Here is a 14,838-nt window from a genome sequence, read left to right as displayed (position 1 = left end):
GTGGCTGACATGCGGGGCTGGCAAAGATGGGGCCCACATGCAGCCGGAGGTGGGTAACAATTTGTCATTGCATGGGGTTAGCTAGTGAGAGGAGTGCTCAAAACGAATGAACGAGATGCACCGATGAAAAGATCTGACGGTCCACGTGCTCAAATCGTTGTGAGACCCCCTATGGGGGCATCTATTATACCTTTAGATAACGTGGCCGAGCGTGGTCTCGTCCAGAAATTCAGCCCTTCTTCCGTATGAAGCAAGCACGTGCACTGGATTTCCGAAATAGCAAGAAAAAAGGGAAGTTGGTCCCTATGAAAAGTATGGCAGCCCACCGGAAAGGACGCAGGAAGCTGATGGCGGTTCAACGGTCGGACGGTCAAGCAACGATCGGAGTGCCAAGGCAGCATCCACCGCCGTTGCGGCTGTTGACTTGGCAAGTGGCTTTCGTGCGACTCGATGGAACCGGTCATGAAGTCCCGCCCTTTCCCGCTGGGTCGAAGACTCATCGTGCTTATCCGCAGAGATAGAAACTTCCAGCGAATTAGATAGGCGATTATTGTATCGTCTGGCTTTCCCCGGGCCGAAAGGAAAACTGGGCAATGGGGGTGCGCATCCTGTGGCCGACCCAAAAACTTTTCAAACATACATAATGTGTGTTTTTCGAAGAGCTCAATACACCACTAATCCTAACTTCCAAAAGTTAGGATCAAAAAACTATTTCATCAAACTATTATCAAAAAACTTCCAAAAGTTGTCCGTTAAATACAATTTATTTCCACTACTTCTAATTTTTTTGAGAAACACAGTATAAACACAGACGCTCACATACACGCGCATGCACTCACCCCTATGAACGCACACACGCACACCCTACCCCTATGAGCACCTCCGGAAGACTGAGCCGGCGGATTGGATCTTGAAATTGACGAAGTCACCATAGGCGCCTCGCTGTCGACGGGAACGTCGCCTCCCACTGAATGAATATTCCGCCTTTATGAGACACACAGATGTCAAACCTGGGGTTTGAACTCTGGTGGGTTGGGGGTACAACCACCCTCCTAACCACCCAACCTCAGGTTGGTTCTCTCCACTACTTCTAAATTGGGATCAAGTAATCCCACTTGTGTGATAATTTCATCAAAATATGCTTTTCTCTCGCTATATAGATAAATCCATATTGCCAAACCAATACAAAATGGCGAGGATGTCATGTTACAATGCATACCAAAAGATAAAAAACAACAGCAGTAGTCACCTTCCAAAAGACACCCAAGACTACCGACTAGAGTGAAACCGCGCCTCCTTAGAAAACCATCAGACATAAGCGCACCAGTTTCATCAAACTGTTGTCGGAGAGGGCCGTCCGCCCTCACGATCTAGACCGTTGAGTGTAGATATTGTCAGCCAACAACAAGTACCGAGAGCGGTTGCAACTAGGTCACATGTACTATACAGGAGACCCCCGCAGATCATACCACACTAGAGGCAATTCAGTTTCAAGGATGGGTCCGAGCTTGTCCATTGAAGGAGACAACAAGGGACCGAAAGATACCGGAGCTCCACGATGACGTCCCTAAGTAGCTGACGACGCGACATGCCGCCCTCGTCTAGAAAGATATGGTCAAAGGTTTTCAGCCAGTGCTCCGATGTGGCGAAATTGACCATAACACGACCAAGAGGGTCACGGCACCCACATGCATCGTCGCCGTTGGCTCCAAAGCATTTAACTTTCGCCCGAAATCACCTTTGCGCCACACCACGGTACCACAGACCGCCTACTGCCTCCAAAGATGACCTCCAGGACGCCATCTTGCAGTGGTCCAAAGATGACCTCCAGGACGCCATCTTGCAGTCACCACTGCCACGGCACCGAAAACTCCAGGATCCCCCACCTTCTTCTCCTCGCCGAAAACATACCCGAACTAAGAGCCACCACCACCGCAGCGCCGCTGGTCACCGAGGCAGCGCGCAGCCTCACATTTTTAGGGCCACCGCCTCAGTATCCAAGAACTCGCCTCTTGCAAACAACTACCAGGGCCAACCAACAAAAAGGGAATGGAAAGGCGCATCCTTTCACATCCACCCAACCATGCTTGAGATGGGCAGTGACTACCGGCAGAGGAGCGCCCCCAAAGCAGGCAAAATGCGGCAACAACCTGCTGATCGCCACCGTATCCTATCTGGGTGCGGACCGGCCTGGGGGCTTTCCCAGCCACCGTAGCTAAGACGACCACTGGCCCTACTGCCGCGACGAACTCACCACTGGTAGGAACCTCCCGGTATCTCGAAGAACAACCCAAGCACCGATATGACATGACAAATTAACCAGAAGAACGAGAAGGGAGAGACGAGAGAACCTACTACGCACCAACCATGTCTCCACCGCGCCTACGAGTAACCCAATGACGCATGAAGCTCTGATGCGCCACCACATGCCGAGCATCGTGCCTCCGCCAAAAACGTCGTCCTGCGTTGATCACCGCCGTGCAGATAGGAACGGGCTGCCCCGCCACCGCCAACGCCCACCGTTCTTACTTCTTTGTCTAGTGGCGGCCTCCGGCATCGGCGAGGTGGGGCTAGGGTTCCTCCTAGTTGCTCGCGGGGGCGATGCAAGAGGAGAGGAAAGGTTTTTTTTTTCAGGAGCGACCAACTTGTCCCCCCTAGTGCTTGAGTGGCAATCCACCGTGACCATTAAACTTAGAATCTTCCTCCATCAGCATTCCAAAGAAAGTTCTCGGACTGTTTTTTCGTCAAGTATGACAGGTTTGGCTTGTAAAACTGGGCTCCTGCTACAAATTCTTCACGCATGCAGAGAACGTAGTTTTGTTGTCTCCCCCGTGCAACGAGTATTCTTCTTCTCTGCACCTTTTCGCGTGCAGATACTGAACACGCACCAAAAGCTAACGAAAGAAGATTCAAAATCTTGTTACCAACCCCGTCTTTTTTTAATTGCATTGCAGACAGACAGAATGTCAGTACGAGTACGAAGCTGTAAACTGATAAATACATGTCCACTTAAAATTCGTTCCATTTCTATTGAATCATCTGAACTAATTAAATAGAACAATCGAATGAACAAAATCTTCGCAAGTATGTATGTGTCTACATTATAGCTAATTGATAGAAGTCTCCTATACAGCTCATAATCAGGAAACAACGAGCTTAGTGCACGACGACGGTGTCGAAGCAGTTGATGCCGTCGAACGCCAGCTCAAACCCAGCACACCGCTGCGGCGCTGTCGGCTTGCCGGAGAAAAATCCCTGCTCCTTCTCAGCGTCCGCCTTGTTAGCCGTCGCCGGCTTAGCCGCGCTGCCCCCGGAGACAAGCTTGGTGATCGTACGTGTGGCCGTCACCGATGTGCCGTACCCGTCCAGCGGCGCCTCGCAGAAGACAAGTGCCGTCAAGAACCTCTCCATGGCCATGGATACGTTGCTCTGCTGCTCGATGAAGCGAGAGATGGAGTCCGACGCTGGTGTGTTGCAGCGTTTGTTTTGTGATCGAACTGCTTCGAGGTGGAGATTTTATAGGGGTCCCAGTCCAAACCGTGTGCAGCACGTACGTGTAGGAGACGGACTCGGAGCATTGCGACCGTGTCGTCTGGGTTTACACGAAGTCTACTCTGTCTCGATGCGACCACGTGCGGAGCGGAACCCACCAGGACACCCTCATTGATCTTATCCGATTCATGAGTACATGACGTCAAGACGCATGCTACCGTCGGATTAGTTACTCCCTGACACTTGTCTATTGATTTTTCGATCGAACTCTTTTTTTTTCAGCAATTGAAGATTTACATAGCAACAACCTCGAATGGTGCTGGCTCCAACGAAAGTAAATAAATCTAACAAACTAAATATTTGTTAGTACTAGTATGAGGCATGTGCCATTATTATAGTAGTATAAGTTCAGGATAAAGTTTGGATTTTCTTTTTCTATAATCCTAACTTGAACTCACAAAAAGGCATCCATCATATTACGACAATTGCATACTCATTCAATGTGCCAGGAGCAAGATTTTAAAGCTAGCCACTTAACATATGATTCCACACCGCATTGCCCGTGGCGAGGTCGATCTTCACGAACTCCACCAAGAGCCGTGCAACATGTAGCCAGGGTTCACCTGCCGGTAAAGTTTATTAGTTGTCGTGGAGAGCTTTTTTTAATAGCTACATTGGTTTTTCTCTCCATCATATGTATTTGTTTGTTCGTTACTTGCGTGATTTTCTGTAACAATATGAGTGTGCTATGATTTTCCAATTTAGCCAACTTACACTTTTTTGTATGAATACCAAAACATTCTGAAAATGATATAAATCAAGCCACTTTTGAACATTGTAGATATCTCTTTAGAGAGATATTAAAAAATTGTTAGATGGGATTTGAGAGAATTCACTATACCAACTCAGTGCCAAACCTTTTTTTCGTTTTGAGAAGATTGGTTGAAGATAATGGCTTCACTAAGATTATCTTCACCAATCCTCCAAAGCCTATATTACCAAAAAGGGCTTAAAATGGGCTAATTATAAGTTACCAATTTTTGGGATGGGTTTTCTTGTGCATTTGTTCAAGTCGACAAATTCGCATCACATTTAGCATGTTGTGGAAGATGATAAGGACATCACGAATAACATGTTCGTTGTGGCTCCATTGACAGCGATGAGCAACACGTATACACCCTAGCTTGTGCAATAGGATAAATTTTTTTTTTTAGGCAAATCAGTGGGTTTCCCCACTGTGTATATTTATATATTTCGAAATAAGGTGTATGTACAAAAAGCTTATTGCTAGAGTTAAGCAATAGCTGACTAACTAGCAGGGCCCTAAGCCCAAAGAAAGAAGATAAAAGAACAAACTTATCTGGGTTATTGAAATCTCTCAACCCAAAGTTTGAGGCCAGCAATAAGATAATATTTCATGTTGAGTCAAAGAAACTCCATGAATTGTGCGGGCATCACCCCGATGCTAACCTATGAGCTTGCTTGTAGCTAGAGGATTAGAGGTAAATTGAACAAAAGACAAGTACAACTTCAAGATCGATCCAAATGAATTTGCTCTAAACTATTATGTCCAACATTCCTAAGGAAGAATCATGTAGTTTTTCTGGTTCTCTTCCTTTTATTCTCAGCTCTGGCCGGGTTACATGCATATATAACAAACTCACCGAACCCAGCTCATTCTATTCGTGCCATGCATCCCACGATCCGGAACTGACGTTGTTGACTCAACACGACAATGCCTGGATGTTAACATGCACATCTCAGGAGGACGTGCAGGACTAAGTCACAAGCATAACAAACGTGACCAACGTCTAGGACTCCTAATGCACACATGCAGCGACCGTAGTTTTGTTGTCTCCTCCGTTCAACGAGTATTCCTCCTCTCTGTTCTTTTTTAGCGGGCAGAAGATACTGAAGACGCACCGAAAGCGAAGCGAAAGACGATTCAGAACCTTGTTACCAACCGCGTCTTTTAATTGCATTGCAGCCAGATGCATGATACATTGATACATAGAAATTTCAGGACGAGCACGAAGCTATGAACTGATAAATAGTATAATGTATAATCACTTTAAAATTCCTTTCGTTTCTGTTAAATCATCAGCACCAGTTAAATACAGTAGTACAATCGAATGAACAAATCATGACAACATTCTAGGATGAATTGTTGGTGCAAGTCCTAGCGCATAACGACGGTGTCGAAACAATTGATGCCGTCGAACGCCAGCTCGAACCCAGCACGCCGCTGCGCCGTCGGCTTGCCGTAGAAGAATCCCTGCTCCTTCTCAGCGTCCGCCTTGTTAACCGTCGCTGGTTTAGCCGCGCTGCCGCCGGAGACAAGCTTGGTGATTGTACGTGTGGCCGTCACCGATGTGCCGTAGCCGTCCAGCGGCGCCTCGCAGAAGACAAGTGCCGTCAAGAACCTCTCCATGGCCATGGATGAGCTGTTACCGCTGCTCTGCTGCACGATGAAGCGATAGATGGTACTCTGATGCTGCTGTCTTGCTCCGTTTGTTTTATGATAGAACTGCTTCGAGGTGGAGGTTTTATAGGAGTCCCAGTTGAAATCGTGTGCGCGTGCGGAAGCGGACTGCACGTGTAGGAGCCGGATCGAATCGGAGGAACCCACCACTGCCACCAGGACTCCTTGGTTGATCTGATCCGATCCGGCCGCGGTGTGACATGACGCCAAGACGCATGCCGCCGTCGGATTAGTTACTCCTTGAGACTTGTTTACTCCTTGCCGTTCAAAATAATTGCTTCAAAATAAATATATCTATTATTCTAAATCAGAGAAATTATTTATTTTTTGATTGAACGCTTCTTCTTTTCAGCAATTGAAGATTTACACAGCAGCCTCGAATGGTATTGATTCTGATGAACTAAGACCATGTCTAGCAGGCTCCTTACTTTTCTGCCCCGTATTTCGCCGCTTTTTCGCCCCGTATAAAAAAAATGGTTGTAGATACACCGCTCCGTCTAGCAGACCCCGTATTCGACCCCGTATATTTGTAAATTTAAAACCCCGGGAAACTTGTTCATTCATAGTTCGTCGATCATACATAGGAATCGACGTACCTACATACAAAATGCGCGATCCATGATCGCGACTTCTAGTCGGAGAGGTCGATGATGAACCCGTCGGCCTCCGCCTCCGCCTGCGCCTGCGCCGCCCGCGCCTCCGCCTCCTTCACGGCGGCGATGGCCGCCGCCCTTTCTTCCTCCTCCGCCTTCTTCCTCTAGTCGGCGTCCTTGAGAGAGTCTTCAATCGCCTTCAAGAAGGCGGGGTCGTGGTCCTCGTCTTCCTCCTCCTCCTTGCCGGCGAGCGGAGCACCTCCGCCGCTGGTGCTCCCGATAGTCGCCCTCCATGCCTCGTTCACCCGGCGTTGGTGCTCCCACTCGGCGAGCCACGCCTCGAACTTGGGGCCGCTCATGGGTTTGAGCGGCGGGTCCTTGTGGTACCAGCGGCCGCCCCGCGTGAAGTCACGGAGCTTCGGCGGGACGAATGGGCCGCCATCGTACTTGCAGGCCGCGCGGCGGCTCTCGGCGGCGGATCTTTTGCATTGAAGCCGCCAGGCATCCTCCACGTTGTCCGGCGAGCGGGATCGTTTCGATCAGTTCACCGGCGAGGCGGTACTGCGGCGGCGGGAGTCCATGCAGGAGATGTGGTGGAATGCGGCGCGGGGAAGCGACTAATTGCTCGCCGGAGCAGGAGGAGGAGGCGGCGGCGCACGACGGAGCTAGGGTTGCGAGTGAGGGGTTAACCCCTCACTCGCACCTGCGCCCGGTATAAGTAGGGGGCGGCGGGGCCGATTTCCTGGGCCCCGTATTCCGCCGAAATGGGGCGGCCCGAATACGGGGCCTGCTAGACGGCCCAAACCGCGCCTGCCCCGTATCTCGCCGCAATTTTACGGGGTGGGCGGGTTATAAGAGGCCTGTTAGACATGCTCTAAGAAATACATCTAACAAAACTAAATATTTGTTACTTCGAGGGTTTAGGGTTTAGAGTTTAGTATTTAAGTTTAGGGTTTTGGTACTGATGAACTAAGAAATACATCTAACAAAACTAAGTTGGGACTGAAGATAGTGGTTTCACCCAAATCTCTGTGAATATTATCTTTACTAAACCCCACAAAAACTATATTACCAATAAAGCCTAAAACGTGATAAGTTTTAAATTACCAATGCTCAAGATGGGTATTCTTGTGCATTAGGTCAAGCCGGTAAATTCAGTGTCACATCTAGCATGCTGTGGAAGGTGATAAAATACCAAGAATAACATGTACATGTGCGATATGGCTCCATTGACAGCGATGAGCAACACGTACACACCCTACCTTGTGCAATGGGATAATTTTTCCTATTGAATCCATGAAACTCCGGAAATATGCAGTGGGTCCCAAATTACTGTGGGCTTTAAAATCTGCATTTCCATACCTCTATATATCCGAACAAAAGATTTACATGTAGAGGATGAGCGTAGAGTATGTGCGTCCGATATTTTATACTTAAATTTGAAAGTATGTAGTTTGGGAAAAAATAAATATTTTGAATGAACATTCTGAAGGAAATTTCATTCCGAATTTTCTGTAATTTAGTGGCCGGTACACTATGTAACTTAGTGGCCATTACTCTCAAAGTCCTTTTGCATCCAAATGAAAAAGAGCGCACTCATGTTTTTTCTCTGATCGTTCGATTTTAGAGGGAGCGCTGCGAAGCTCTGCTGTTATTACCATCATGCGGCACGCTTTCTCGTTCCATTTTTTTTTTTTGAAATGGGGGTATCATCAATCGATGCACACAACTGTTTTATTTCATCGTTTAAAAATTTAAGATTCATGCAACTCATGGATCACACAAGGTGTACATAAAAATTAACCATAGAAATACAAGAAAGGATGTGACTCTTATGCATGTTTTAATCTTCTAGTGAGCTGCCAGCCGCACTGGTTGTAGATATCCCGAGCGACCGTCTCCAGACGGGCACACCCAGAATCCATATGTGCACGTTGAGACTCCGGTAGAATATAATACCACTCGTGGATCCAATATGTAACCATTCGGATAACCTGTAGAAAATGAGAGTTCGTGTTTCTCGTTCCATGGTGAAGTTAGTTAGCGGAGAATGTCTTCAAAGCCAAGATCTGAGGACTAGCAATGGTGATTCGATTCATTGTTGCAATTAGGAATCGTCTTGGTAATTCATGACTTGAAGCAACGGTATCGTAAGAGGGGGCGACAAAAAAGGGGAAGTTCAAAGTCTTACCTTGCAGGATGAAATTCAAAGTTCTGGGCTTAATTGGTTGTGTCTAGCAATGGTCTTGTTGAAGACATTGTTTTGTGAGAAAAACTTTCTCGAAGGTGAAAACCTAAGATATATGATCGGGCGACGATGATACTTGTGCAATGTTCCCTTCTTGGTGGCGTCGCTTTCGGAGAAGCTGGACTTCTAGTGCTGTTTTGGTGGTGTTAGTACGTCTACTAAAAGAAATATATCACTGCAAGAGGACATTTTTATTGTAATTCTTCTTATTGTTTGGGTTGTGTGTATCCGTAATGCCGCTAGGGCAACACGTTGTTGCAGAGACTATGTGTAATTGGTATCTTCGCAATATGATATTGATATATGTTCTTTGTCAAAAATCCAAAAAAAGAAGTGATTTTTAGGAACACTGGTGGAAAAAACGGCTTCGGTCGCGGTTCGCAACTGCCATTGGTCGCGGTTGCGCAACCGCGACCAAGCAAGCGCGACTAAAGCCCACCCCCCTTTAGTCGCGGTTCCTTACGAACCGCGACTAAAGGCGCCTCCACGTGGCCGCCAGCAGTCCTTCGGGGCCGAGGACCTTTAGTCGCGGTTCTCCTGGCCAACCGCGACTAAAGGCCGCCGCAGCTTTAGGGTTTTAGCCCCCCCTAAACCTGGTTTCTTTTTAGTTTGTATTGTTTTATTTTCTTTTCTGTTTTATTTTAATTTTGAAGGAGTTTCACATATTCTACGGTACTACATATACATGCATATGAACGTACAATTTCAAACAAATTTGAAATTAGAACCAAAAAGAATTCAAGAGGAATTGACAATATATATTCAATATCGGATGACCATATACAATTTTGAACAAGTTTCCATACATATGATTTACTGCATATGAAGTTCTACGTCCTCTACATAGTGGTCTCCTCTAGGATCGATGACTTCCTTCGCGATCCATCCAGCTAGTTCCTCTTGAAGTGGTCGGAAGCGAGCTTCTAGACGAAGCGTCTTCCGGAGGTTATTCCTCTTGATGTTGTTCTCACACGAAACCCGCTCGAGGTGTATCTCCGGATCATCTCACAAACATAGTATCCACATAGATTGGTCCCCTTTGGCTGAATATCCCCGATCCCCAGACTCTACCCTTTTAAATTGTAGCTCTTTTTTGAATTCACCGACCTTTGTGTTTACGAACCGTGTCCAAACCCTACGAGGCAAAGAAAATTAAATGAACAAGAGAGTTATTAGTTACTTGATATTAGGAAATGAACAAAATAGGCCGATCGATATAGAGCGCAAGTGAATGAAAATATATAATTACTTCGCATCATTTTTCTCATGTCGGCCCAAAGCTTTGCATTCAGATTCGGAGAGTCGTGGACGAGAACTGTGGAGTCGTGAAATTGAATTACTAGCGAGAATCCGGTGGAACCTGCGGACACGATACATGCACGGTCATGCATAATTAACTCATCGATTAGCCACATACCTTGCATGGAGTAAACAAAAGAGAATGTGCTCAAGACAGAAACACTCACCCAAAATGGTAAGGAAATAGAATATCACTTTTGAGTTCCTGCCTTGAAAAAAACTGCCACGAGGTCGGCCTCCACGTCGGCGGGAAAATGTTCTAACACATATGAATTAACGATTTGTTGGTCAATGAACCCAACATCATGGATGTTCCTTATTATGCATTCCCGCTTCTTCATTACGCATACACAACAAGATAGTTAGGACAATATATATATATATATATATATATATATATATATATATATATATATATATATATATATAGTGCGGGCAATGAACGAGATGGGGTAGAAATAAATCACTTACGAACGTAGCAACCGATGATAGATTTGTCGAGCTCGCGCAGATTGAAAAGTCTGGAACAATTCACTCCGATGAATTTGTACATAGTAATGTTTGAAGTGATGCTCGGGTCTAACTTCCGCATAAATATAGTCTTTGGCGTTTTTTAATTTTATGTAAGCCTTGTACCAATTTAGCAGACCTGTCATTTGTGGAGGTAGATCCTTTTCCTGCGCAGGCTCGATGAGAGGCCCATTCGACACATATGTAATTACCACGTCCTTCATTGTTGGCGCCTCATCAAGGCCTAACACTGCACGAAGAGTCAGACCTAAGTTGGCCGCTTGTTCTGTGGCACTCGCTACAGTCAATCCATGTGCTGCCGCAGCTGCTATGATATCGGGGGCATCCGGACCGGCGGCTTTCACTATGAGAGGGGCGATGGATTGTTTACTCGTTCCCCGAGCTGGGCAACTTGTTTCCCCTCTTTTTTACTTTCTAATTCTTTCTCGGCCTCCTCCAAGGCTTTCTTCTCCTGCTTCTCCGCCAACTCTTGCTTCTCCTTCAAGATGAGTGCTTGCCTACGAAGTTCACGTGAATAGTCGTCAGGCAGATTCTTCGCGGCTTGGGACGGTTCGGTCAAAAATGACTTAGCCCACTTCTTTTGCTTGTCAGAATATACTGGCTTGGGCTCGGGCTCTCTTTTCGCCTTGCATTCCGCCTTCCATTTCTCATGGTGAGCAGCTGCGGCCGCGTCGACTTCCTCGGCACTACGTTCCCAAGGCCTTGGGGGGAGAGGCTTCAGTGATGGCTCCGGTACCTTTGTGATCTTAGGTACATAAGGCTCCGGGTTAATAGTCCAGGACTGCTTCCGCTTCTTTGCCGGGGGCGGCTGCTTCTTCGCCGGAGGTGGACTGGGGGGCGGCGTCTGCTTACCCGCCGGAGGTGAATTGGGGGGCGGCGTCGGCTGACGTGAAGGAGGTGTAGGTGAACCACCACCACCACCGCCGCCGCCACCACCACCGGAGGGGGGTGGACTTGTTCGCCTTGGCGCCTCGTCTGGAAACTTGATAAACTTCTTTTTCCAGAGAATAAACTGGCGCTTGACACCTCCAAGTCTTCTCTCCCCTTCGGGTGTAGCAATGTCAATCTCCGGGTCCTCAAACCACCGGGACTATTTCCTCCACCGTGACACGAGCATAGCCATCCGCAATGGGGTTGTTGTGGTGGAGTGCTCCGAGCTCACATGGCAAAGCACCGCCGATGGCTACCTTCGTGGACATGTTCCCGGTAGGATAATGCGGATGACATTCTTTCATCGCCTTTACATCGTCCACGGGGTAGCGAGGAGGCTCCGGTGCGGTAATTTGGATCTCCGGTGCATCGGTAGCCGGCTGGACCTCCGTGGAAGCCACGCCGCTTCTCCGCTGCTGGCTTCCGAGATCCGCCGGATGATCTACATGCGTCCCAGCTGCCGATCTCTCCTGTACTAGTATAGACGGGGTTTTCTTCATCTCATCGACTTCCGATGCCAACCGCGCCACAACATCTGCATCCCGATCCGACTTTCTCTTACGGCTTCTGTAACCGTATGGGTCATCGTCCTGGGAGAATCCTTCTTTCCATGTAATGTTCCCGGGCATGCCTCGTACACGTCGTCCGTGTTCAGGATTCCCGAGGGCTCTTGTCAGCGCGTCGTTCTCTCTGTTGAACTTGATCTTCCCCTCTTGAGCATCCCTCATTGCGTCAATAAGGGCTTGGGTGGGTTTAAACATTTTGTTCCCGTAAACACACGCCCCTGTCTCCGGGTCTAGCGTTCCCCATGCCCGTACCACCAGCTTTTGGCCCTTCGGTCCCATCCCTCCGTGCACTGGACGGATTCCTCGCCTCCTCGGCTCGTTCTCCATCTTCTCCCACTTAGGCTCCCAAAAGCGATACCCTCCTGGCCCCATAACATGATTGTACTCCTTCTTAGCTGCATTTTCCTTATTTTTTTCGATATTTCAACACATAGAGGCCTCCCTCGCCGTATACGGAGGGGGCGGCGAGGCGGTGGCGAAAGGGCGGTGGCGGTGGCGGTGGCGGTGTGCCGATCCTCTCTCTCGTAAAAAAGAAAAAAAAACCCGCCCGTATACGGAGGGGGAGGCGAGGGCCTCGCCGCCCCCTCCGTATACACGCGGGGTCGGTGGCGGTGGCAGTGGCGGTGCAAATTAGTTCTTCACATAATTTACTTTGGATATTTATATGTCGCGGTTTGTGTGGCCACTTAAAATTCAGAAATTTTTTGTTAAGTCAAAATTCAGAAATTTTTTGTCCACTTAAAATTTTATTAAGTCAAAATTATCAAGTTTTATGTTTTTTTGTTAACTATATATATAGTTACTAATTAATTCATTAATTATAAGTGGACAAAACAAAAAATTATTAAGTCAAAATATGTTTTTTTTGTTAACTATATGTTTTTTTATTAAGTCAAAATTCAGAAATTTTTTATTAAGTCAAAATTATCAAGTTTTATGTTTTAAGTTTTTTTTGTTAAGTATATATAGTTCAAATTAAAAAAACAAACAAAACATTTTTTTAAAAAAAAATCCGGCCGACCGGCGGCCGGCCTCTCTCTTCCTTCTCTCTGCCGCCTCTCTGCTTTTTGCCGGCGTCTGCGCGGCGCGCGCGCGGCGCGTACCCGCGCGTATGCGCCGCGGCGCATGCAGCGGTGTGCGGGCGGCGCGTACTGCGGCGGCGCGTGCAGTGGTGGCGTGCGGGCGGCGCGTACTGCGGCGGCGCGTGCGGGGGCGGCGCCGGAGTTTGATCGGAGATCGACGTACACACGGGCCGGGGGCTGCGCGCGAGGAGGACGACGTTCTCGTCGCGGCGGGCGGAGGAGATCGGCGCGGCGACGGCGCGAGCGCGGGCGTCGAGGAGGGCGTCGAGGAGGGCGTCGAGGAGGCGCGGCGGCGTCGAGGAGGCGCGGCGGAGAAGAACTGCTGAGAGATCGATCGTGGAGGCGAACCCCGCGGGTGTATTTATACACCCCCCCCTTTAGTCGCGGTTGGCCAGACCAACCGCGACTGAAGGTGTTTTCGTCGGTTTTTTCGTTCCCGCGCGAAACGACCTTTGGTCGCGGTTGGCCTGGCCAACCGCGCCTAAAGTTATTTTCAAAATACTTTCATATTTTCTAAATGTGAAAAATACAAATAATATATGAAAAAATTCAGAAAAATATAACTAATTCATTTCAAAATTTTAAAAATACAAATAATATATGAAAAAATTCAGAAAAATAAAACTAATTCATTTCAAAATTTTAAAAATACAAATAATATATGAAAAAATTCAGAAAAATAAAACAAATTCATTTCAAATTCTTAAAAATACAAATAATACATCAAAAAATTCAGAAAAATAAAACTAATTCATTTCTAAATGTTAAAAATACAAATAATACATCAAAAAATTCAGAAAAATAAAACTAATTCATTTCTAAATGTTAAAAATACAAATAATATATCAAAAAATTCAGAAAAATAAAACTAATTCATTTCTAAATGTTAAAAATACAAATAATATATCAAAAAATTCAGAAAAATAAAAATAATTCATTTCAAAATCTTAAAAATACAAATAAATAAGTTTTACTTTTCTGAATTTTTCAAATAAAATTTTTTCTGAATACAAATAAATACAAATAAATCTTTCCGCCTCTTTCTTCCCGCCTCTTTCTTCCCGCCACTTTCTTCCCGCCTCCTGTCTTCCCGCTACCATTTTTCCCGCCATTTCTCACTACATATTTGTTGCCCGGCTTGGCCAGCATTATCACATCTCTACAATCTCTCATCACTCTCTCATGGCTTCCACCGCACCCACTCCAACCTACCGAGCGAGTGGAGGAGCTTTGCGCCTCGAACTACCCTTGCCCACCGGGCTACCGCGTCCCCGCCGGGCTGGAGCCTAAGCGCCGGCGGCGTGCCGGTCCCTCCCTCCCTCGAGTGCCGCGCGCCGGGCGGCCATCACGAACCACTACTACCTCGACCTCACGCCGGAGCAGCGGATGAATCCCCGCCGGCATCCCGATAACCGAGCATACTTGGGACGCCTTCTTCATCAATCGGCGTGAGAGGGCGCTCGCCGGGTATGAGGAGGACGGTCGCCTCCCGGGAACTTCCACGAGGCCGGCCGTCGGCTATGGTGGTACGGCCGGACTCTGCAGAGCGACATGGACTACATCACGGCCGGCGATATCCCCCGCCTGCGCTACCCTCAGTTCGAGCCACGAGCGC

The 14,838-nt window shown here is 47.5% G+C and overlaps 2 protein-coding genes across 2 annotated transcripts; both read right to left on the bottom strand.

Moving 5' to 3' along the window:
- Positions 1 to 3,004: 3,004 nt before the first annotated feature.
- On the bottom strand, positions 3,005 to 3,473 carry LOC124682775. The gene has a single exon (XM_047217392.1). The coding sequence runs from the start codon at positions 3,415 to 3,417 to the stop codon at positions 3,157 to 3,159; it is 261 nt and encodes an 86-aa protein (XP_047073348.1). The 5' UTR covers positions 3,418 to 3,473; the 3' UTR covers positions 3,005 to 3,156.
- A 2,063-nt stretch (positions 3,474 to 5,536) lies between these two features.
- Positions 5,537 to 5,983, bottom strand: LOC124682774. Its single transcript, XM_047217391.1, has one exon. It carries the CDS (start codon positions 5,927 to 5,929, stop codon positions 5,672 to 5,674), a length of 258 nt encoding a protein of 85 aa, XP_047073347.1. The 5' UTR covers positions 5,930 to 5,983; the 3' UTR covers positions 5,537 to 5,671.
- Between the last annotated feature and the right edge of the window lie 8,855 nt (positions 5,984 to 14,838).

Source organism: Lolium rigidum, chromosome 1 (genome assembly GCF_022539505.1).
Source record: "Lolium rigidum isolate FL_2022 chromosome 1, APGP_CSIRO_Lrig_0.1, whole genome shotgun sequence".
NCBI lineage: Eukaryota > Viridiplantae > Streptophyta > Magnoliopsida > Poales > Poaceae > Lolium > Lolium rigidum.
Note: the sequence above shows the minus strand (reverse complement) of the source record. Positions and strands in the feature narration are given on the sequence as shown.

Coding starts and splice junctions, on each gene's coding strand:
- LOC124682775 (XM_047217392.1), bottom strand. CDS start 3,417: ATGGCCATGGAGAGGTTCTTGACGGCACTTGTCTTCTGCGAGGCGCCG.
- LOC124682774 (XM_047217391.1), bottom strand. CDS start 5,929: ATGGCCATGGAGAGGTTCTTGACGGCACTTGTCTTCTGCGAGGCGCCG.